The 25,673-nt window shown below is 42.6% G+C and overlaps 1 protein-coding gene across 3 annotated transcripts in view; it reads left to right on the top strand.

The window, feature by feature from the left end:
• The window catches only part of PRKG1 (protein kinase cGMP-dependent 1), a 1,199,334-nt gene that overhangs the window by 132,075 nt on the left and 1,041,586 nt on the right, over positions 1-25,673 (top strand). For all 3 annotated transcript variants that reach the window (XM_025441421.3, XM_025441420.3, XM_025441422.3), the window contains exon 2: positions 25,479-25,645. In XM_025441421.3, coding sequence (XP_025297206.1) covers positions 25,479-25,645 — 167 coding nt within the window. The remainder of the gene's footprint in view (positions 1-25,478; positions 25,646-25,673) is intronic.

Here is a 25,673-nt window from a genome sequence, read left to right as displayed (position 1 = left end):
ATAGAATTGCAAATCGAATGCATCTAGTTTTCTAGGGCCTGATAAACAGCCTTTGTAAAATCTTACTTTTAATTGCCGTGGGAATATATTCTACATTTGCACTAATTGCAATTAAATACTTGGTAATTAGAAGTTTGATTTTGTTGCTTATTTAATAAGAAAGAATAAGATAGAGTGTTTAAGAAAGAACAGTAAAAATTCAATATTCATGTCTCAAGCTTAGTGCTAATAGGCATTGATTTAGCGGCAAAGACTTTAATTTGATGAAAGCTTATGCCAATGTAATGAAGATAAATATATTTTAATGGGAGTCATTTTTAGTTACTGGTAATGATGGCCTGCGAGGAGACATCTTGACTTCTAAGTTTTAATATGATTCTCATTGTGGCCTTGTGGCTGCCTGCAGTCGAGTCCTGGTGAATTTTTCAGGTGAGCTCGTGATGATGATAGCGATGATGGTGACATTGGCATTTTATGTTTGTCAACCCTCTGTGGCTTCTGATGTGCTTACGCGCATCATCTCTTTGTCTTTACTACCACCTCCAAGTTTTTCGGAGCAGGAGAACACAGAGAAAATATAAACAGGAATATACTTAGATACCTGTGTGCAGAAGTCGGGGAATCTAAGCGGATGTCACCTCTCTTTCACTTACTGTCACGCTCTGTGGGAGAGTCAGGTGAGGAAGTCAGGCAGGTTATCAGGGAGAGAGTCCTCAGGAATCTGGACTTGCAAATGGTACAGAATGGTTCAGGCCATATTTGAACCCTGCATGCATTTCATTTTGCCATCATGGCCTTTTGAAAGTTGTGGATTTCACGCCCTTTGTTAGCCAGTTGCCCAAATCTACCCACCCAGCCCGTCTCCATTCTCTGTCGCCTGCCTTGTGCATACTCATCTGTGAGGACTCCCTAGTTCTGAAGGAAGGACACATGTTCCCTGTGTGCACAGCTGCAGTCACCTAGTGTTCTGTGTGAGTAGGGCTCCCAGGAGCACGCAAGTATAGGCCATTTTGAAGACATTTGAGTTTTCTATTGCTGATGTGAGAGTGGAGAGAACTCATGGTGTTGGGGGGAAGTAGGAAAGACTTCAAGGAAGGCGGGACTTCTCAGCTGGACCTTCAAGGGTGCATCTCCTTCTAATGGTTTTGTTCACATGGTCTGACTCATAGGAAACAACTGGAAAATTGGGGGCCTGGTTTGTTTAAAGGTTGAGGAAATCACTGCCTGTATTTATACTCCTTAGCTACCAATACAGTTGTCCAATGCAGAAACCCATGAGTCATCCTAAACCTATTGTCTCTTCCATCCCATTTGGCTGTTAGAAATTTCTATGGCTTTTTTCGGGTAAATAATTCTCCAGTGTCCTCTGTACTGTCCATCACTAGAGACTCAGTTGTGATCAAGGCTTTCATTGTTTCATGACCAATTGTCTGTCTCACTGATCATGAGACTCCCTGCCTACGAGCTTCCAGTGTCTCCCCATAGTCTTCATAATGAAAAGAAAGCTTTGGAGCCTGACATAAAAAAGTCCGATATGGCTCAGCCCCTGCATCTCCCTCCATTGTAATCTTGTGGTGTACAGTTTCCCTATCGAACTGTTACAGCTTCCTAAATACATCCTTTTATTCTGTGCCTTATTATTCCCTCTGTGGCAAAAACTTCCCCCACGAGGCTGGCCATGTCTTACTGACTTTTGAGGCTTATATCTGACATCACCCTCGTCAAAGTTTTTTCTAGTTCTCCTTATGTTGGAGACAGTGGGCAATTCCATTTGGAGACAGTGGGGAAAAGTCCAAGGTTTTCCAAGAGAATATCAGACTTCCTTTGTGCCCAGCTTCCTGTGCTTTTAGCCCACCCTTTAGCCATTAGCCACTGAAACAACCAACTAGGCACAGGTGTCACCTACTAGCACTATGCTTCAGCTACATCACTCTCTTTCTCTAGCTCACCCTGCTTCTGAGGTCTACGAATGTGTGAGAAGACATTCGTAGGAGGGGATGCGAGTTAACCCCTCATGAGGACTCTAGACTAATGAGAGATGGGAGCCATCTCTTTAATTTTAAAGCATTACCTAAAGTTGTCCTCCTTCCTCTTTATTTCATTCTTTTCAAATGCCACCGCGAGGCCAAGTGTACCTGTGAGCCAGTGGCAACCAAGAACCCCAGTTTGCAGCCATTGGAAACATTCCACGAGAGCCTTGCTCTCTAGCCTGCAGGGCCCCCAGTGCTGTGACAAGATGCTACTTCTCTCTCCTACACTGACACGTGGGATGTGAGGGGTGAGTTGTGTATGGTACTTATAAACTGACATTCTTTAAGTTTCTGTACAGGGTTCTCCAAGAAAATTGGGGATGGTGGAGACAGCCCACCATACCCATTAATCGCATGTTTACAGTTATTTTACTCCAAATTCTCTTGCCTCTTGGTTCTTTATGAAGAGAGAACATGGCTTTGCTATCATTCTAGGAAAGCCGAGAGACCAAATGTGTAATAGGGAAAGTTCTGGACCCTTCTCAGAATGTTAAAGAAATGAATCCTACAAGATGTTTCCTTTATTTGTTGGAAAGGTTAATTCAGATAAAAAATAATTCTGGATACTGCTATGTGTACTTAAAGACCTCTTGATACTTGAAGATCAAGAAGCAGAAAGCAGGCTCTCATTAGGAAAGACAGAACTTGAACAAAAACGTGCTCTGTAAGTGTTTAAGAGGCTAGAAAAATCTACCAGGAACACTGGTTATTACCAGAAAGGAAGAAATACTTTGACTCATAATCGTCAAAATGGCACACGATATTCAGAATTTAATAAGACTTATTTGTATGATCCAGTTTTACTTCCTCAAGTAGAATGTCAGCTGGTCCAATCCATCACTGTTTGGCTTTTTCATATTTTAGTGTTTGACCAGGACATCGAGTAGGCCGTGTATGGCAAAAAAAAATGGTGAGTTGCATTTTTATGTCCCGAGATATTGTTGAAGAGCTGTCTACGGAAGTTTCGTTTCTTTCTTTCGCTTTTGTCAAAGGCCCAATTATCATTCTCTAGAGCTCCATGTCAACAGACTCTCATGAAAGTACCACATGCAACCTCACCATTTCAGGTGGAATTGGCTGTAAGTCATGATTCATGGCAACTTTTGTCTTGTTCAGCCCATGCAAGTGGAAGGTTAATGTGGAAGGATAAAGTATGGTTTATTTAATTGTTTTATTTTATTTTATTTTTTTTTAATTTTTATTTATTTATGATAGTCACACACACAGAGAGAGAGAGAGGCAGAGACACAGGCAGAGGGAGAAGTAGGCTCCATGCACCGGGAGCCCGACATGGGACTCGATCCCGGGTCTCCAGGATGGTGCCCTGGGTCAAAGGCAGGCGCCAAACCGCTGCGCCACCCAGGGATCCCTAATTGTTTTGTTTTTTAAAGGTTTTGTTTATTTGTTTGACAGGGAGAGGAGAGTGAGAGAGGACATGAGCAGGCCAAGAGGAGAGAAGCTCCTCCTCAGCCGGGAGCCCGATGTGGGGCTGGATCCCAGGACCCTGAGATCATGACGACCTGAGCTGAAGGCAGACCCTTCATTGACTGAGCCACCCAGGCGCCTCCATTTAATTGTTTCAGAGCACACATGACAACACCAGAGTGTCAGCCTCCCAGTACCTGCTCACAGTAAAAGGATCATAACTTCTTTTTCATTCATCTCAAACAGCTTTGATGGAGCCCTGACTAGATGTGATTAAAAAAAAAAAAAAAAAAGAAAGGCTCAGCTGAGTATTTAGAGACATTCCCACTCTGTGCAGACTTCCTAAAAAGACGTGGACATTTTTTTGTCTTGTCTTGGTCATGAAAAATAGGCAGATCTGGCAAAATTTTTATGTCAGGATGATGACTTACATAAATATTATCTCTAATAAGTTTTCCCAAGAAATTATTGGATGATCAAATACACAGTAGATGGCTTTTATTTAGCTTAAAAGGACCCACTTTAGCCCTGTACACAGCCACACACCTTACCCCAAGAAATAAACGAAAATCAAAATACCCTATAAACTTCATGTGTGGGTTTGAAGTTAAAAAAAAATTGAGCTGCAGCTCCTTTTCCTTGAGGGATATTAGAAATAGACCCTTCTAGGGACACCTGGGTGGCTCCATGGTTGGACGTTTGCCTTTGGCTCAGGGCATGACCCTGGAGTCCTGGGATCGAGTCCCACATCGGGTTCCCTGGCGGGGAGCCTGCTTCTACCTCTGCTTGTGTCTCTACCTCTCTCTCTCTCTGTGTCTCTCAGGAATAAATACATAAAATCTTTAAAAAAGAAGAAGAAATACATCCTTCTAAAATCAAAGGCAGAGCCTTCATCATTTCTCTGTATTTCCACTTTGGTTGTCCAGGGTTTGGTTCTGGTAGGCTCAGATAGCTAGTGGGCTGCCGTCTGCCTGAGACCACTTGCCCTCAAGGGGAGAGACTCCTGGTTTTCAGAGTCAGCTGGCAGAAAGGAACACATACACACGTGTGTGTAGATGTGTGGATTATATACATGTGTATGTGTACATACACGCAGGTAGGTAGGTACACGTACACACATACATGTGTATATATCCATATATCTAAACACTTGTATTTATTCCATCCCATTTACTTTCAAATAAAGATGTTGGGTCAGTTTACATTAAAAGACACCTATTTAGTAATATTAGTAAGAGACATTGAAAGATGTAAGCGTCAACATCCTACACGCCTCAGATGGTATCGTTGTTGGGTTGTTTCAACTCTTCATGGAAAGGTCAAGGTTTAGTATCAAAACGTAGTTTCTGGAAGACATTTCTTTTGGAAAGCTACCGTCATTCTATGAAAGAGTGAACTCTGCTGATCTGACTTCATGCAGAGAAGAACTTGACAAGTTCTAAGGTGCTCTGCGGACATCCGCACAGAAATTGCAGGCACTTGTTAAAAAAGTCAATGACTGTGTCCTCACCCAGCTCTCCTGACTCCCAGTCTCACCAGGCCTCAGTGTGCGCTGTAACCTGTCCAGAGGAGTGGATGCTTAGGTAGAGGTACCCTCAAGGTCTCCCTTTCACATGGGTAAACCTTTTTCCAAGAGGAGTCCCCGGTGGTGGGGCTAGAGTTCAGATGTTCGCAGTTGTCTGAAGGGATGTGCGTGTTGGGGGGAAAAGCCACCCTCTGCTGCAGGAAATCCTAGTCTTGTTTGCACCATTGCTTCCAGACCCACGTACCAGCGCCACAGTGGGGCGCGCCCAGGAGCTTTGGAAACCCCAGGACGGCTCCAGTCTTGCAAAGTCGGGCACCCTTCCTCTTCCCTTTTGTCTATGGCCCCTGCCTTTTCATGATAAGTGCCTTTGATTCTGTGCTTATCTGTTCCAGTGAACTCTCTCACTGCCTTGAGTGCATTTTCGCATAACCCTGGACGTGGGGTTTGGACTTCTAATACGCAGGTCTTAGAACACAGCTAAGATGAAAAAGAGATGGCCCGGTTCTTCATTTACTTACCCCTCCAAGCTTTTACACATGATTTTAATATCAAAGGAGGATATTAAATCTCACTCATGTGAATGATGATGAAGAATAATTCACAGAGTAAAAAATTCACCACGTAAGTAGGTAGATAAGATATGGATTGTATGCCTTTTGTGTAAAAATACCATTAAACAGATAAAGAAGGCAGGTGTCCGTGAGAGAGAGAGCTCAGGGCTAGAACATTTGCTTGAGCCAAATGCCACCAACAGTGTCCTAGTGCTTCTCTGCCTCATGCATTTGTTCCTGGATCTTGACGTAGAACTTTCCATGACTTTTATCTCCCCACTCTCTCATTTAGAATCCAATTCCAAATGAACGCGTCAGAAGAAAAAACTTAAGAACTCCGTCTTAAAAAGTCTTAAAGATCTCAGAACCGAATTCAGAATTGTAATGTTCCTTTAATTGGATCTTACATCTAGCCATTATCAGAAATCTGAATGGCATTCTTGTTGCTTCCTGGTTCAGCAATTACTTGTACTTTTAAAAACCTCAGTGTTTCAATCAAATTTTAAAAATGCAAAGAAAAATAAACGGGATTCTAAATGCTTTATCAAAAAACACTAAACACTTCCGTATAAAGGAGCCAAGGGTTAAATAGGGCAGGTGGAAATATTTGCACCTTCTTGAAAATTCTACAGTCTGTGTGCAGATGTGGTAGAGTTTTGTCACCGGGATTCCTGGCTCCTTCTGCTCTGATCCTGTTTGTAGCAGCAGGTAGCTCTGATCCTATCAGGTTTTAAAACCAGGGGGTGATGATTTCTTGTTCTTGGAAATCCTTTGGTTCTTGGATTGACGTAGTATGTATTATGTAGTATGCACTGTACATTCATTCATATAGTAGACTCGCAGAAGCTTTCCAGAGTTGGCAAGCACTCTATGTTACTGTAAAGTGCCTTGGGGTTGTGGCTAGGTGAGGACGCAGGGCAAGTACTAGTGCAGAAAGTAGTGGTGAATATGTCAGCCTATTGTAGATCCTCCTTGGTCATATACTTAATTGAATGTGAATCTGCACACTTCCTCTAGATCTATTGCTAGAACAAGAAAATATACTTTCATTTCTTTTTTTTATTAGGCATTTATGATATCATAGTTAAGTCTCCTGAACTCCTCTCTGATGTTATTGACCACTTGGAATGACATACCACTCTCCCCAGAGTCTGTAATATTTGATATATTACTGCCCCCAAATCTTGTAAGCTGTTATAAAAAATTGCTAATTAGAGAAAAGTAGACTCTCAATATACCAAAGTAGACTCTCAATATACCAAATTGTTTGTAAGCTGTTATAAAAAATTGCTAATTAGAGAAAAGTAGACTCTCAATATACTGAAGTATTTACTTTGGGGGAATGATGAAGTTGATGAAGAATTTGGATTTTAGCAGCAAATTTAAAAGTTTATTAATTCATTTACTCAACAAATACTTCTTCACCAGAACCTTTGATTCTTTGACCATGTTGCATTTATGGATGACTGTAGTGAGGGGAGTTATTGAGCAAGACACTTCAGGCCTGATGAATTTTATCAAGGGAGAAGGAAAGGCTGCTGCCAGGTCCTGAAAGGGAATGGATTCGCCTGGTTTGTTGGGCTGGATCAGTAGAGAATGCCCAGGGGACTTTCTGGATAGAGGGACAGGGAGCACAAATCTGAAGAGCAAGGCAGATAATGAGCCTGATAAGGACTGAGGAAAACTGTTTCATGCAGAGGGAAGGGCTTTATTTGTAGTTCTTTTTTTTTTTTTTTTTTATGATAGTCACACACAGCGAGAGAGAGAGAGAGAGAGAGAGAGAGAGAGAGGCAGAGACACAGGCAGAGGGAGAAGCAGGCTCCATGCACCGGGAGCCTGACGTGGGATTCGATCCTGGGTCTCCAGGATCGCGCCCTGGGCCAAAGACAGGCGCTAAACCGCTGCGCCACCCAGGGATCCCTATTTGTAGTTCTTAAGATAGGAGAGAGTCTCCTTTTTGAGTAATTAAGAGAAGACTAGTATAGTCGTAGTACAAGTCCAAAAAGGAACATGGAGCATGCGGTAGACCAGAATTTGAGTGGGTTTGAAAGTCAATGTAAGGATGTCCGTCTTACTTAAGGGAAGCTATCTAAGGGTTTTGAGAAGGGGTGGGGCAGAAATCAGAGAATATAATCAGAGTTGTCTTTTTTTTCCCCCGTAACTTTTTATTCTTGAGATAGTTTAAGACTCAAGGATTTGCGAGAAAAGGATAGAGGCTGTTCGTGCACCATTCACCGCATTTCCCCAATGATAATAGTATGTTATATAACCATAGTGTGGTGTGAAAACCAGGACACTCACGTAGGTACAGTGTTATCAACTCAGGTATAAACGGTATTTGGATCCCACACGTGTGCAGATTTTTATTTTGCTTTTAAGAGATCACTGCAGTGTGTAGGACAGACTGAAGTATGGATGCAGGGGACCGATTTGGAGATGAAGAAGTCTCCAAATCAATGCCAAGATTGAACAGAGAGATGAAGACACCTTGAACTAGCAGCGGCATGGAGAGGACTAGAAGCAGAGAGACTGTAGGGAATTGGGAGAGGTGGAAGCGGGTAGGGGGGACGTGAGGGAATGGGGACGGTCACAGGTGACTTCCAGACTCCTGTTTTGAGCACCTGGGCAGGGTGGTGATGCCGGTAGGTCAAGGCTTGGAGTTCTGGAGGAGAAGCAGATTTGATGGAAAGGAAGATGCATTCCATTGTGACCTGGTGCCCTTGAGGTACCTGTGTGGACAAGGAGCCTTCCAGCTGGGGCTCTAGAAGGAACTCTGGTGTGAGATGAACATTTAGGTGTTGTTGGCATAGAGATAGTAGTTTCAGCGAGATTATCCAAGATGAGTATGGTAAATTAAAAGAGAGAAAAGCCTTGGTATGGAGCCCTGGGAGCTATAAATGCTAAATAGGTTGAGAAGAAGGAGGAGCCACAGGGAGGTTGAGAGGGAAGAGCAGAGAAGAGTCCAAGAGGGAGGGAGAGACAGAGAGAGACAGAGAGAGATGGGAGGGAGAGTGAAAATTACTAGGTTGATCTCATACAAGCAAAGGAAAGAGTATTTCAGAGAATAAAGATCCCGGTGACTTCTGTCTCTGCTTTCTGCCTTCCTGCAAAGACATAACTGAGAAGCTTCCTGTGGCTCTCGGTGTGTGCTGTTCTTTTATTTTTAGGGCTTAGTGTCTAGAGTTTTTCAGACTCCACTTCAAGATAAAGCACGGTATTTTCTGTTTATGTCTTCCAAGGTGTTACTTTGGATGACAATACTTGTTCAAGTATTCAGTTCTACCCCCGTCTGCCTCCACTGTGGGTGGACAGGAATTGGAACATGGAAATACTCTGATGATAATCCTAGATGAGAGCTTTCTATATAGTGAGTTAAAGAAAGATAGGACCTAATAGAAACCTTACTGGTATTGCTGTAAAGTAGGGCATGCCAAATCATTTTTTTTTCTGGAAAAAAAAAGAGGGGTACAACAGGTAAAGAAATAGAAGACAACAAATTTGGGGTGAACCCAGTGACTTGGGAAGTGATCATCACCAACCCCACAGGGGATTCAGGGTTGGAGTTAGAGAGTCGGGGGTTTGGTTTGATTTATGTTATGACGAGCTGAGTGATGAGTTCTGGAATACTGTCTTTGAAGAGCATTTGGTATTAGGTGGGGAGGAGAGGTCAAAATGGTTTAAGGAGCAGATAACTGAAGGCTGAGCTAAGGCTTAAAGAAATCATGCAAGGAAAGGTTGGTGATAAATGCCTCGAGAATAAACGGAATTGGGTTTTGCAGGAGGTATGACATGGCACCATGAGAAGCTGAAAGTTGCTTTCAGGACTTTTCACTTTGGAAAGGAGGTGACATTTTGGGGGTTCCCACAGGGCACTCTGGATGTTGGTTGGGGGTGTTTTGAGGGGGATAAGAACACGATTTACCCGAATTCTGTACAAGTTAGCAATGGAGCATCTGGTTCTTGGTCTTTCAGCAGAATCCCAAGTGGGCACGAGCCGAATGTGGAGAGACAGGTAGCTTAGCATGTCGTCGTTTCCAAAAGAGTAGGTTGAAATTAAAATTATAATTAGGGACGTCTGGGTGGCTCGGTTGGTTAAGCGTTGGACTCTTGATTTCAGCTCAGGTCATGATCTCAGTCAGGGTCGTCAGCAGGGGAGCGCCTTGAGACTCTCTCCCTCTCCCTCTGCCCCTGCCCCATCCCTACTCGTGCGTGTGCGCTCCGTCATCTGAAAAAAATAAATCAAATAATAATTAAAAGTGTGCACTCATTACTTACATATTTACCCCCCACTGTGTTTTCAAAAGAATTCAAGGTTGCTAAGAAGCTGGGTTGGATGGCTAAAATTATCCACGAGTGTAAGAAATCAAGACTAAGTGTGGTAGTAAAACATCAAGAATCAGAAGTGAAATGAGATCTTCTTTTTATTGACTACAAGCACTAGCTTTGCTTTACTGACATTTAAAACTCCTAAATACTATATTCAGGACCGAAATCTTAATGATCCTCACGCTGCAGTCATTTCTCTGAATGGTGTCATTTACAACACAATTCTGAGCCCAGGAAATAAATGAAGGGGAGGGTAATGAGGCTTCTACGATGTCGAATGAGTCAACGTATGATTAATATTGAGTCACTTTCCTGTTCTCTGTTGGCTGCCTTTCTGCATCAGGGCTCTTGGTCGGCAGTAACTGGGTATGAGGCTCAAATCTGGAGACCAGGCTCGTAGGGATCAGCCTGTCGGGCTGCTAACAAGCGTCTTCCCTGCGCCCCGAGGGGGCCTCCTCACTCCAGCGGTGGCCGTCCAAGTTTGATTTAATTCATGCTGATTTCACTTGTGACCTGATCCTTGAGGAGGAACCTAGGCTTTGCAAGTATTTATGGTTTCTTTTTAGACAGTGTGACCTTCTGCCCGTGTACCCTTGCCACAGTGAACTTTGCAGACTCGAACACCTGTCTGCTTGGAAGAGAGGGCGGCTGCGGGTTGTGCGCGTGCTTTCCAATATGGAGGATGAGCAGCGAGAGTAATAAATCCTCCCGGCTTGCTTTCAAGTCATCCTGCTTCCAGGCAGCCTCAGTTGCCGTGGCACCCTTGTGCTTAAAGTAATTTGGGGGATAAAGCCATAGTAAAAGTATTTTTAAGTGGTTAAAAAAAAAAAAAACTAGCGTAGCGGAGAGCAGTACCTATTGTTACTAGTCTAAAGCATAATATTCATTTTTTTTTAATGAATAATTAGGTCACGTCAAAGCTACAAAGACCAGTGGTTTAAAACTAATCACGCTGGAAAATGTGCCTTTAGAAGACTCAGAAGGAAAAGCTAGCCACTCCTTGAAACGCTTCCTTTCCCTCACTTCCGGGACGTCTCCTTGCCTATTTCTGGTATTTCTCCATTTTCTGTGTGAACTCTTCTCCCTGGACCCAGCTCCATGCTGGTTGGGTTTTCTGTAACTTTGTTTTTTTTTTTTTTTTTTTTTTTTTAACGCCATGCTCACCACCCATGTCCTACCGTCTGTCACCACACAGCACCATTACAGTATTACCGACTATATTCCCGTGCGGAAGCTTTCATCGCTGTGGCTTATTCCTTCCATAACTAAAGCCTGTATGTCCCACTCCCCTTCACCCATCATTATCATCCCCCCGGCCTCTTCTCTCTGGCAGTAATCATCCAGTTCTCTATACTTATGGGTCTCTTTCTGCTTTTTGTGTTTCTTTTGTTTGGGTTTTTCAATTCTACCGATTAGGGGAATCATATGGTGTTTGTCTTTCTCTGCCGACTTCTTTCACGTAGCGTAATACTCTCTAGGTCCATCCATGTTGCACAGGTGGCAAGTGCTCGTCCTTTTTATGAGTGAATAATATTCCAGAGAGTGTGTGTGTACACACCACATCTTTTTTATCCATCCATCAGTCTGTGGGCCCTTGGGCTGCTTCCGTATCTTGGCTACCGTAAATAATGCTGCAGTAAACACAGAGGTGCAGATATCTTTTTAACCTAGTGCTTTTGTTTTCTGTGGGTAAATACCCAGTGGTGGAATGACTGGATCATAGGATAGTTCTATTTTTTAATTTTTTTGAGGAAACTCCATACTGTCTTCCGCAGTGGCTGCACCAGTTTGCATGCCCATCAACAGTGCACGAGGGTTTGTGTTTTCCCACATCCTGGCAAAACACTTGTGATTTCTTGTCTTCTTGATTCTAGTCATTCTGAGAGGTGTGAGGTGAGCACTTATGGTTTTGATTGGCGTTTTCCTGATGATGAGTGATGTTGAGCACCTTTTCATCTATCTCTTGGCCATCTGGATATCTTCTTTGGAAAAATGTCTATTCAGGCCATCTGCCCATTTTAAAAATTTTTTTAAATTCTTAAAAAATATTTAATTTATTTATTCAGGAGATACTCAAAGAGAGAGAGACAGAGACATAGGCAGAGGGAGAGTCAGGCTTCCCATGGGGAGCCCAATGCAGGATTCGATCCCAGGACCCCGGGATCATGACTTGAGCCGAAGGCAGATGCTAAACCACTGAGCCCCTCAGGTGCCCCTCATCTATCCATTTTTAATTGGATTTTATTATTACTATTATTATTTGATGTTGAGCTGTTTAAGTTCTTTATATATTTTCATTAATAACCCTTTGTCGGCTCATGTCAAATCATACATCATTTGCAAATATCTTCTTCCCTTCAGTAGTTGCCTTTTCATTTTGTTGATGGTTTCCTTTGCTCTACAGGAGCTTTTTATTTTGTTGCTGTACTAATAGTTTATTTTTGCTTTAGTTTCCCTTGCGTCAGGAGTCATACCTATAAAAATGCTTCTATGGCCAGTGTCAAAGAGATTATTGCCTGTTTCCTTCTACGAGTTTTATGGTTTCAGGTCTCACATTTAGTCTTTCATCCATTTTGACTTTATTTTTGTGTATGCTGTAAGAGGGTGGTCCAGTTTCATTCTTTTGCAGGAAGCTGTCCAGTTTTCCCAGCCCCATTTGTTGAAAAGACTGTCTTTCCCCCCTTGTATATTCTTGCCTCCTTTGTGATAGATTAATGGACCGTATAAGTGTGGGTTTACTTTTGGGCTCTCTATCTTGCTCCATTTATCTGTGTGTCTATTTTTGTGCCAGTCCCTATTGTTTTTGTTATTACATCTTTGTAGTATATCTTGAAATCTGGGGGGGTCCCTGGGTGGCTCAGCGGTTTAGTGCCTGCCTTTGGCCCGGGACGTGGTCTGGAGTCCCAGGATCGAGTCCCACATCAGGCTCCTTGGATGGAGCCTGCTTCTCCCTCTGCCTATGTCTCTGCATCTCTCTGTCTCTGTCTCTCTGTCTCTGTCTCTCATGAATAAATAAAATCTTGAAAAATTATATCTTGAAATCTGGGATTATGACGCCTCCAGCTTTGTTCTGATTTCTCCAGATTGCTTTGGCTTGCTGGGGTCTTTTGTGGTTTCATGTCAATGTTAGTATCATTTGTTCTAGTTCTGTGAAAAATGCTTTTGGTATTTTGATGGGGATTGCAGTGAATCTGTAGAGTGCTTTGGGTGGTATTTTAACAAAATTCTGCCTTTCCTCTCATTGGAGCTGCAGTAAGTCTGGTAGCTTCTACTTGCAAAATATACTTTGAGTTTATTTATATTTCTGCCTGTCTCTGCTGTCACCTTTCTAACCTAAGCCATCAGTATGTCTTGCTTGAAAATACTGCAGTAGCACTTTTCCAAGCTTTCTTTCCTCTCTTCTTCTTGCAATTGTCTCAGTTCATTCACTGCAATCTTAAGTGATCTCTTAGAAATATAAATCAGACCATGTCATTCACTATCCTTGTTTTTCTGCTAGTTGCTTTTCATTTCACGAAGAATCCAGTTCTTTCCCACAGTCTTCAAGGCCCCGTCTGAACCAGCCCCATCTATGTCCCCAGATTCATCGCCAGCCATCCTTTCTCTTGATCCAAAGGCTCTAACCCCCTTCTCCAAACTTGGGCCTGAAAACATTCTCTTCCTCCTGCCTTGACTGCCCTCCTTCTATGGGGGGGGGGGGGTGCATCTTATCCTTATGTCTTATCCTAAGTAATACATTTTTAGAGAGGTCTTTATTTCGGAACCCAAAGAGGCTTTCCTCTTTAGTTTGCATTCAGCAGCCATTTCGTAACCTTCCAAACACTTTCTCTGTTTTAACAATATTATTTGTTTACCTCCATGTTGTGTTTCTTCTCCTACTAGAGTTGTAGCTCTGAGTTGATGAGGACTCCATTTCACTCATCACTGGGCACCCAGTGCCATATATGAGGCACTCAGGACATGCTTGGCAGATGGATGGATGGATGGATGGATGGATGGATGGATGGATGGATGGATATTGGGGTCAGGTACCTGCAGACTACTGAAAAAGACTAACTATAAACCTGGAGTCTTGAACAAGGGCTGTGTGGTGGAAGTGAAATGTTATATCAACCATTTTGTTACGTGACGTGATTGATTTGTTTCTGGAAGCTTTTATTGGGAGGATGAGGTGAGAAAACATGTCCAAAAGTACCTCAAATAAAAATATTCCAAGGACTTTCTTCTTGGCCGCTCTCCTTGTACCTGGACTTTGCTCATGAGGAAAGTTAGCGTCTTCATGGATTACCTTCTGCTCTGCACGTCCCTTTGGCCGATCCACGTTCTGCTCATTCCAGAGACTGACAAAACAGTAGAGACTGGGAGGGGCTGTGTGCAGAGTGTTTGTGCAGCAGTGCCTGCATCTTTGGCAGCCTCTTCCCACCTGTGGATAGCCTAACCCAACTGCTCCATGAAGGAGTCTCTTGAAATCTTGGCAACCTCTGCCCCAGCAGTATTGTACGTGCCCTGCCTCATGGCTGCCCCCTGAATCCTTGTGTGCCGTCTAACTGCCTCAGGCTCAAGATTCAATGTCTCAGGCTCAGTTCTGCCCTTTGGATTAATCCCTTTAGCTATGTATCTCTCGAACCCACTTTTACTCTATACCCCACAATCTCAGCAGTTAATTCCTCTCCCTTCATTAGCCTGTTTCGGACTTCCAGAACCCTGGTCTGGCAAGCCCGGAAGTCCCCCCACTTGACTGGTGGGAATCATTCCGACAGTTTTAGATCGGGTACCTACAAATATATTGTTTGCAATTCTAGTGCAGTTTGTGTTATGAACCCTCTGTCTTCTGTGTTTATTTATTATACTCAATCTCCTTGGCTTCATGGCCTGCCTAACTTTCTTTATGGCCTCCTGTTTCTTCTTGTCCTTCGCTCACTGACGATCGTGACCTTATTTCACAAGGGACACATTTTTGGGAATGGTTTTTCAGATTTGTAGGTATGACTTCGTTCCATAAATACTGCGCTCATGTCAGCAGCCACTCTAGGTCACTTTTTCAACCATTTGTGTGTAATTAGAGTTGCATTTTAAACCCATCAATCACTATTATCTGTATTTACCTGCAGCGGCAGAATTTGAACCTAGAATGGTTGCTTTGGAAATATAATACATAAAATATTTACCATTTGCCACTGAAAGGGACAGACTTATAAAGGACAGTGTGGTACAAGGCTATAAATAGGTAGTGGACTCAAGTGACAAAATCACATTCAGCTCCCTCCTTCCCTTCTTCCTTTCCTCCCTACATTGGCTTCTCTGGCAAAGATTCAGGATAGCTACCTCGTTAACTTAGAGCGCAAAACCCATGATGTTAACAGGTTTTGTTAGATTTATAAATTCTGCATATTAGATTTCTGCTGTAAGAATACGTACATGGACAGCATTTAATGTTTACTCTGTGATATTCAGACTTCCCTGAAATACATCGATATTGTCATGAATTAGACTAATTGCAAAATGGCGACATTTTGCCTTTTTTTTTCTTGAAAAATTGTATTTCCATCTTACGTGCATAATGGGAAGTTTCTTTTTGAGTTCAAATACAGACCTTCACCCAAACTGACAGTGAATTTTTGTATACCTTACTTCCCCTTGCATATTTATGTGTGAGGTCTGTCTGAGGCAGGCTTTTAGGAAGGAAAAGAGAGGGGGGGAAGGGTGTGCCCTCAAGACCAATGAAAGGACACGTGTGAACACCCTGGAACCAAAATAAGTTGAATTCCATGGCTGAATTCAAGAGATGGTTCTGTATTAGAGGTTATCTCCTGGTGAGAGCCACAAGACATTGGAACTTCTCTCATGTGGAAAGTGATTTAGGTCAGAGAGGGAATCTCCCTGAATGAACCATCACAGAATTTTCTTACACTATAGAATTATTGTCAAATGAGCACAGTTCCCTGCTGATGCTGGTGCAGTGGATTTATTGAGTGTTTGCCCAGTGGCTGAAGGTCTGAGAGAGGCAGAGAGAGAAAGAGAGAGACAGACAGACACAGGGAAAGACAGAGAGAGAGAGAGAGAGACAGAGAGACAGAGAGACAGAGAGAATATGAATGTCCATATAATGAACAGAGGTGGGAAACGTGTTTATTCCAGGCGAGTTCTACTTGAATCTCTACCATGGATTTGGCAGGCATCTAACCCCCCTCAGGCCTTTGTCTTCTTACCTGTTACGTAGGGATAATAGTAACATCTGTTCTACCTACTGCAAAGGATTGTGGCAATAATAGAATGAAATGTTAGATGGGGAATTGTTTCAAAAGCATGCAGTGCTTTCTGCAGATAAAAGGTCATATTATCCAAGCATAGCCTTCTTGCTTTTGCAGAAGTAGAGATAAGTGAGAAGAATATTTGCTTTTTGATTTTGTAATTGGAGTAATTTACTCAAGTTATCAATACCATTTTATATTGTATACTGCTCATAAGTCATGTGATTTTGGAGACTGAGGCTGAGAAGTCAAACGGGCTTATCTTTATATCTTGACTCTCACCTGTCGTGTACCAGTTGCAGGACATTGGACTAGTTCTATGGGTGCTCTGAACCTCAGTTCCCCCACGGCAAACTCAATAAGTCATTGTGAGATTTATGTGAGCTTAGGCTCCTCTCTGAGGAACATGGATTAACCATGTGATGAATAGTGGTAATGATAGTATAACTACTACTATGATCTCATCTTGTCGTCATTGATTAATTTTTTGCACTTTGGTTAAGAAGCTTAGAAACCATAGAGTTTTTACGCCCAGGAGCTTGATTGTCTGGTTTTTAAATTTACATTGTTTTTGTTTTCAAAAATTTTATTTATTTGTTCATGAGAGACACAGGGAGAGAGACAGAGACACAGGCAGAGGGAGGGAGAAGCAGGCTCCCTGCGGGGACCCTGATGCGGGACTCAATCCTGGGACCCCGGCGTCATGCCCTGACCTGAAGGCAGATGCTCAACTGTTGAGCCACCCAGGCGTCCCTTAAATTTGCATTGTTAAACAAAGAGTTTTAGTATATATGTCACCTCCCTTCAGGCTGACTCAAAGTGTCCTAATATATTAAAGCCCTAATGCAAACTAAGGTGTTTGGAAATGTAATTGGACTAAGTTCATCAAAATAGACAATGTGCTCCTTAAGACCTGCGGGTCACTGGAACAAGGCTAAATTTGGCTTGAATTTTCCAGAAGCATCACCAGAGGAAATAATGAATGACCCAAGTTATAATTTTCAGCCAAGAGAAAATACACACAATTTGGGGGTGGGCGGTTGATAGAGAAACATGTTATTTTCCTGCTGCTGAATTCAAACAAATGTAAGGTCATTTAAAATGTAAGGCAGTTTATCCCAGAGGTTAAATCTGAGAAGTACCTGAAGAACAGGAAATTTTCCTAAAATGATTTCTTCGATGACCAACTTTAAAATCAAGCCATTGAGGTAGTTGATTGAAAGGGCAGCATGTAAGCACACAGTGATGACTGGGTTTTCAAGACCTAGACAAAACATCGTGGCACCCGATCCGTGCCCCATAGGCAGGGTCACCCTGGGGGCCGAGGAACTTGGACGTTCATGGCGTGATCAAGTTGACCTTGTTGGAAGCGAGTGAATTCTCAGTGATCTCAATTGTTTGAGTGTTTCGAAAGGTAAACGGTTGCTTCAAAATGTTGAATCGTAGTTGGGCGTGTAAAGGGACGTCAGATGTTTTCTTCCTCATTGTTGGTCTGTTTTGCAGTTTAGAGATCTACACTTGGCAGAGTTAGTTCACCGTAGACCAGGCCACGCGGTTCTTTCACTCCGCAAGGTAACACGGACGGTCTTGGTTATTCGCCTGGAAAGCCCTTGACCGCACTTCTGTGAAATCCCATATTTCTACTTGCACGATGTGAAAGACACATTCAGAGGATGAGAGTTTGATCTGGGCTCTTTTGGCGACTGTTCTATTTTAGGTTAGGCTCAGTAGTGTGAAGTAGCCGTGAAACGTATCCCTGGAGCGCTGAGCGATGTGAGCGGTTGAGTGGAAGGGTCTCACCTTGACTTATTGGAAGTTGGTGAACACGTGCAACGAACGGTGATTTCCTTTTCCTTTAATTAGTACAAGTCTGCTCCATCTGCTAACATCTAAGCAGTGATGCCAAGAGCTGCTAGTTAGCTTGAACGAACACAGAGTATTAGTTAGCAAGGAGAAGGCTTCCGTGATATGTGAGCACACGGCCTTCATGGGTTAACCATCTTCTCCTTGCCCCAGCCATTGTTTTTCCTTAGTGCTATAATATCTCGATTTCACTTGGATACTCCTCTGTTCTAGAACCATAGGGTTCGCGTGAGAAGGGAAATGGCCACTGGAAATTATTTGCGATGCATGTAAAAGACAAAAGATGAGTAGGTCGCCTCCGAGCTATGCATGTGTAGACCAGCGATTCCCATGTTTTGTATCAAACGCTGATTTTAGGTTCGAATGTGGCAAATCATGTTGATATTTTCAGGACGGTTTTTGCTACAAGATCGGGAGAGCCACAGCAGAGTTGGTTGATGTGATGATACAGTTTGAAACTGGTTGAAAACGGATTTTCAGTTTTGAGGAACTATCTAAACTGGTCAGTAGCTTTGCAGGATTAAATGTTATCTTTCAGAAACTGACGTCTCCCTACAGAGCTCATGCAGGAAAGCCGTCAGACAAGAAATAGGGCCCCCTGTTTGGGCAGAATTGTGACAGTTGGGGCAGTGAGACCACAACTCTGAGAGTTTCTCTTGCTTGCAGGTGGTCCCCCGAATATTTCGCAGCAGAGGGATGCAGTTGCCCTGTTGCAGGGACTCCTGACATTAGCAACTCTTAAGGGGCCTTGCGATAACTTAATCCGGGTAAACCAATCATGGGGGTTTGGACTTCTGAGGTGCCACCTGCGACTGTACTGGAGGCCGGGGTGGCTTTGAAACTGCATTTACTGCTCCTCCTGACACATGAGCTTGGAACTGAGCACTGCGAGCTAACGAGACTGTGAGTCTTGTTTTGGCTTTTGTAGTCAGAAGGATGATTGCATGAGTTTCATACGATGTTTTAAAACGACTTTTGGCTGATTTTTCCACTCTCAGTAACAATTTAATAGCTTTGACTACTTTTTATTTTATTTTTTTTATTTTTATTTTTATTTATTTATTTATTTTTTTTGCTTTGACTACTTTTTGAAGTGCCCGGAAGTCTTTGTCAAATGGAGGGACCAGATAGTAATTCTCATGCTTCTGGGCCTGGCCTACTTGGCCACATTGGCTATGGCCTGGTGTGTGTTCGGGGGTGGGGGGCGGTGGGGAGTGAAAGAGAGGCTGTCATTGGAGAGAAAATTCTAGGTCCCTGAAGATGGCCTGAAATCGGAGAAGAGGCCTCATTCTTTCCTTAATATGGAAAAGCTGCCTGAGAGCCAGTGACTCAAAGTCCAGGACAATGGAGGATTTCTGAGACAAGGGTTCTCCTCTATTAGCACAGTAATAAGGTACAGCTTTAGCATCCGGTAACCCGTGCAATACATAGCAGAGAACCCCTGGGAACTTAGTAATATTTTAAAGTACGTGTGTGTTACTTTTTTTTTTTTTTGTCTGATCCGTCACCTGCCAATTATACCTCTTCTGCTCCTTCCCTGTGTTCCTGAGGCTTTAGAAGATGCTGAAGCACCATCACAGCCTCCCAGGAGCTGCAATGTCACTGCCCTGCTCCCTCCTTGTTCTTTAGCCCGGGGGTGGGGTGGGGGTCTCCCTTTGGGTCTCTGGACAGCTCAAGCTCATTCCAACCTCTGCCCCTTGGTATGTCTTCTTTCTTCAACTTAGAATGTTCTTCTCTTCAGTCTTCACGTGGTTGGATCCTGCTGTCATGTCATCCCAGCTCTTTGAAATAAGGCTGGTGCCATGCAGACAGTGCTCGCCAGCTGCAGGGTGACCACGATGTGCAATAGCCTTTTGCTTAATGTTGAGAAAACTAAGGCTCTTTACTAAGAGGGAGCACTGCTGGCCTCCTCGTTAGAGAGGCAGGTGTACACTTTCCTACACTTCCCTAGAAGTGCTGATTTTTCCCTAAGATTATGTAGGAAGACAATTTCTCTCGAACATTCTGTGTCTGTTCAGGAACTCTGCAGTAGTAAATGGGGAAGTGGACTTTCTAGTTCCTTTTCTAAAATCTGAGAGTTTGGAAGACCCATGGCTGGAAATCCTGGCATTAAATTATCTGGAGGATATTATACCACCTAATGAAGTTTTTAAAGAAGGAAAGGATTATGATGTTGGTTTCGGCACTTATAAATTAAGGCACATTAAGTTCTTAGGGTGTTAGAAAAATAATCTATATCCAGCTATGTGCTGGAGCCAACTCTTAACTGGCTCGTATAGGAACTTGCTTGTTAAATTTTCAGGAATTTTGCAAGCGGGTTCACTTTACATTAGTAGCTTGAAATTGGCTATGGTGGGAGTATTTATACCAGAGAAATTGGCAAATGCTACAAACCAGGGCTTTTTTTTTTTTTTTTCTCTTTTTTTTTTTTCCCTCTTGGAGAGCCAGTTTACCAGCACACCATTATATATAGCCAATATTTCAGAGGCTGACAACTTGATGATGACAAATCAATCGGGCTAGCTCAAAATAACCAAGTTCCTTTTATGGTGTTTGTGTTTTGAAAGCCACAAATTCGGAGTGTAGGAAGAAAACATTTTTTAAGAGATTGTTTATACACAGAAGCAACAGGATCAAAAATCAAGATCTTTGTATTTGCTTCTTACAGCCCCCAGGTCGGGCTGCCGCATTCATGCAGCATGTTGTTAAAATATGTACTCGGAGAGGAGATAGCCACCTTCTGGAACTTGTGATAGCAGCTTTCCCCAGCTCCCACACTGATAACACAGCTCACAGGTCTCACGTGCGGCATCATATTTCAGTTTCACTGAGCGTCTTCGACTGTTTCTTCGGGGAAGGAAAAAGATTCACAGGGTTAGGACGTGGAGGCTCCGACTGATTATAGTCCACAGGGTTGGAGCAAGTAGGGACTATTGGGAGTTGACCTAATGTTTCAAGCTTTCCATGAGAAAGGACTTAAAGGGAAATTGCATGAAGAGGCAGGGCCTTAAGTATTACCGCCAAGAACATCTTCAGAGTTGTGCCACCCAGGGGCATGAGATGGATGATCTGTGATGTTTCAGAGTCCAACATGTTATTGGACGATGCTTGTGCGAAGGGATAAATGCTAAGAGGTAGGTCCTGTATTGCTTGGTTTGCTTTAAGGTGCACACACACATAGATGAGCACCTGCAGTGTGCTTCTAAAGACACTTGAGACTGAATGTGTCCTCCATCTCATAAGACATGTGAGAAGCAAGAGCATCCTGAAGCCCCCTTCCCCCCTGACCTCGTGGTAAGCATTTGGAAAATCTGGACAATTCTAAAAGATTGCATTGGACCTCGTTGTTTCACCTTTGCTGGCATCTTTGTGAAACAAGTTAATAGTGTCACTTACGAGAAATGAGAAAGGGGTTTTCTTCTCTCATCCTTGGACTGAGCAAATTATTTCCTTTTTGGAAGAGGGCTTTACTTCTAAGCTGGTGGCATTTCTGGGGCTTAGATTTTGAATGGAGCACTATTAATATTTCCCAAAGGATAAGACACCATCTATAGTTAAACAAGTTGGGATTCTGACTGACCAGTAACATCCAGGCTTTATTATATCAGAAAATACGAACCTATGGATGATGACCTTGCTCTTTGATGCAAAGAAAACAAAGCAGTTTTTAGTAAAGAGCATATTTATACTATTTGATTAAAATTAAGTTCCTAAGGATCAAATAAGTCCTGATGTTAGGAAACATGATCCTAGAACGATAGATCTCAGGAGTCACTTGGGAGGTGCTACTGCCATGCTTGAGGTCAGAGACAGTAAAGAGAATTAAGAAAGGAGATTTCATGAAGATCATAGACGGGGACTGAGTTTTGCATCTTGTGTTGAAGACTCGAGAAACAGCTCTTTGCCTCAGGAGAAACAGAGTTTTGGCAAGCTGAAATTAAACAAACAAAGAGCTTAAGAGCCCTGTCAGACTACAGTAAAAGTCTCACATTTAAAATAGTCTATTCTGACATTCCTAATGACTGGCTGTGTCCCTATTAAGTGAAAATTCCTACCATTAGTATTTACACCCAGGCCATACGAACGAGAATCTATTGAAAAGAAGAATTTGAATACACCAATCATAGCCAGTCAGCATTAAATATATCATTATTTAAATGAGAATTCAATTAAATGGGAATATTTTTTTATTTCTCCTTATAGCACGCTTCTTATAAACTACCTTTAAAATGATTTTCCAATATAAAAACGCATGCCCATTCTAGAAATTTTTATACACAGAGAAAAGTAGAAAAAAAAAAGTTTGATTTATTTATTTATTTATTTATTTATTTATTTATTTATGAGAGTGAGCAAGCGCGTGTGCAAGCAGGGCCCAGGGCAGAAGGAGAGGCAGAGAGGGAGACTCTCAAGCAGACTCCCCGCTGAGCATGGGGCCCAACCCAGGGCTCCATCTCATGACCCTTAGATCCTGACCTGAGCTGAAACCAAGACTTGGACCCTTAAGGGACTGAGCCACACCCAGTAGCTCCTGTAGTTTTGTCACCAAAGGCAACCGGTGCCAACATTTTGTTAATTTCCCTCTAATATATTTCCTCCTATTGTTTCAGGTCGTGATCGTACACCCTCCTCCTCCCTACGTGTTACCTCTACCGCGATCAGTATGGTTACTGCCTTCTTCACCCTCCACTTCCTGGGAGTGACATTATATTTGCCCTGGTCTTCACGTATAGCTCTGTGCAGCTGCTCATCCCCCCCGCCCCGTCTTATCAAGCAATAACTGACATGTGTCACTGTGTGAGCTTAAGGCGTACAGCATGGCGGGTGGTGCGATGTGCATTTATTGTGACACGTGGACCACAGTAGATTTTAGTTACCAACCATCCTCTCACATAGATTTAAAAAAAAGAGAGAAAAATTCCCCCTCCCGGCTCTCTGTGTGTCATGGAGACGTGTTAGCTATACTCATCGTGTCCGTCATCCCGGTGCTTACTTACCTTCTAACTGCCAGTCTGTGCATTTGACAGCCTTCTTTCTTTCTTTTTTTTTTTTTTAATATTTTATTTATTTATTCATTCATGAGAGACACAGAGAGAGAGGCAGAGACACAGGCAGAGGGAGAAGCAGGCTCCCTGTGGGGGCCCGATGTGGGACTCGATCCCAGGACCCCGGGGTTATGGCCTGGGCTGAAGGCAGACACTCAACCCCTGAGCCCCCCGGGGATCCCGACAGCCTTCTTTCAATTCCTTCTCCAGTCCCCCACTTCTGGTAACCACACATCTTGTCTCTGTTCCATGAGGTCGGTGTGTGTTGTTTTAATATTAGATTCCACATCTAAATGAGATCGTACGCTGCTTTTCTCTCTCTGACTTATTTCACTCCGCATGATGCCTTCAGAGTTCATCCAGGTTGTCACCAATGGTAGGAATTCCTCTTTTTTGGCGGAATTATATTCCATTGTGTGTGTGTGTGTGTGTGTGTGTGTGTGTGCGCGCGCGCGCAAGCGTGTATACCACATGTTCTGTGTTCATTCATCCATCAGTGGACACTTGGGCTGTTTCCATGTCCCAGCTGTTGTAGATAATGCTGCTGTGAACACGGGAGTGCAGATATCTTCTCAAGTTAGTGTTTTTGTTTCTTTTGGTTTTATTCCCAGAAGTGGAATTTCTGGATCAGATGGTAGATGTATTTTTAAGTTTTTGAGAAACCTCCCTACTGCCTTGCACTGTGGCTGCACCAGTTTACATTCCCACCAGGAATGGTGCACGAGGGTTCCACATCCTGTCCACATCCTCACTAACATTCGTCACCTCTTGGCCTTTTCGATGACGGCCATCCTAAGAGACATGAAGTGATGGCTCCTGGTTTTCTTTCATTCTACATTGTCTTATTACCTAAATTTCTCTTTTGTCTCTGAATTCTCTTATAAAATATCCCCTTATTCTAAAAACAATTCTACATTCTGCTTTTTCACTTAAAAAATAGTCTAATAATTCCCCCCATGCCGTTAACATTCTTCATAAACAATTTAATTGCATCGTAACAGTCCATTTTAAGTGTATTTTTCATAATGGTAAATGTTCAATCGTTTTTATTTTTTACGTATGCCTTTTTGTTATTAAATACCAAAACCAGTTTAGACATGATGTGGGAAGGCTCTAGTCCAGTTGGACTGAGGTCTGGAAGGAAAGACACCCAGAAATGGGGAGAACTAACGCGTTAGTCACTATTCATTACTCAGTCATTTCTCTGAGAACCACTCGTGAAGAAGATGGGGACAAGGACCAGCTCATAGTCAGATCTTTTTCAAATTAAGACTCTTTATGTAAAATTCCCAATGTGCTGCCTTCTCTCCGTGTTGTTAAGGTTCTAACTGTTGTCTTATCTCCAACAGCCCTCTGATTGTGCTCCTCTTGGTTTCTCTTTAATTTTTGTTTCCGTAGGAAATCATTTGGAACTTCTTATCCCCGAGAATCAAATTATCACCATCTTTAAATTCTGCAAAACTTTCCTGCTAACCACTGAACCCCAGTTACATAATTCGTAAATATCTTTCACACTGACTGCCTGTTTAATCCAGGTCTAAATCATGTTGTGTTTAAAAACATCCTGTTCAATAGTTTTATCCGCCCGGTTACCTCACTTTAAGCTGCTTGGAGAAATAGACTTTCTCTGAAAATGTGTAAGGTATGGATAAAGAACTATTTCTACTAGTTGTTTCCAACAGCTAATTAGGAACCCAGTTCTTAACATGTTTTACCAAAATATTATTCTTGAACACCCGCACCATAACTCGCGTTATAGTAGCCACTTGGCATGGAGGAGAGAAGAAACTAAAAATGATCCCCACCCGCATGGAGCGTAAAGTCTAGTGGAAGAGGCATATAAAAAATAGGTAAACAAATCGTTTTTTTACCATGCGTGTGTATTATACGGTACATCCTGACGTTCTTTTGTAATGTGTAAAGATAGTGATAACAGTGTTTATTCCATAAAATTTTCTTGAATCTTTTTCACATCTATTCCTTTTATTAAAAAAATTTTAATTCTTTTTTATATATTTTTTTAAATTGGAGTTCAATTTGCCAACATATAGCATAACACCCAGTGCTTATCCCATCAAGTGCCCCTAAACTAAGCTGCAAACTTCGGTTTAAAGTGCTTGTCCAAAAAAAATAAAAATAAAAAATAATAAAGTGCTTGTCCATTGGTTTTCTCACCATCTTTGTGATCAAGACACATTCTAAACCAAAATGGGAACGGTGTGAGTGTGCTTGTTTCTGGTTGGTCACGTGTGCATTAACTTCTCACCCTTTGAAGGAGAATTTCTCAGTGTCTTTCAGACTGCCATGGGATTAGTTTGTTCTCGGGTCCTTCACAAAATGATTGGATTCCTAACAAGAAAATGCATTGTAATGTGCCAGGGCGCTGTCCGGCTCTGCTAAACTTCACAGACTGTGCTAACACTTGTAGGATGTGCCAATAAATCTTCCCTCTCTTCCCCTAGGTCCAAGGATCTCATAAAGGAAGCAATCCTTGACAATGACTTCATGAAGAACCTGGAGCTGTCGCAGATCCAGGAGATTGTGGATTGTATGTACCCGGTGGAGTACGGCAAAGACAGTTGCATCATCAAAGAAGGAGATGTGGGGTCACTGGTGTACGTCATGGAAGGTATGGTTTGTAACTCTAATCCTCTGAC

This window comes from Canis lupus, chromosome 26 (assembly GCF_003254725.2).
Source record: "Canis lupus dingo isolate Sandy chromosome 26, ASM325472v2, whole genome shotgun sequence".
NCBI classification, from domain to species: domain Eukaryota; kingdom Metazoa; phylum Chordata; class Mammalia; order Carnivora; family Canidae; genus Canis; species Canis lupus.
The sequence above is the reverse complement of the archived record's forward strand: the minus strand, read 5'-3'. Positions and strand labels throughout refer to the sequence as shown.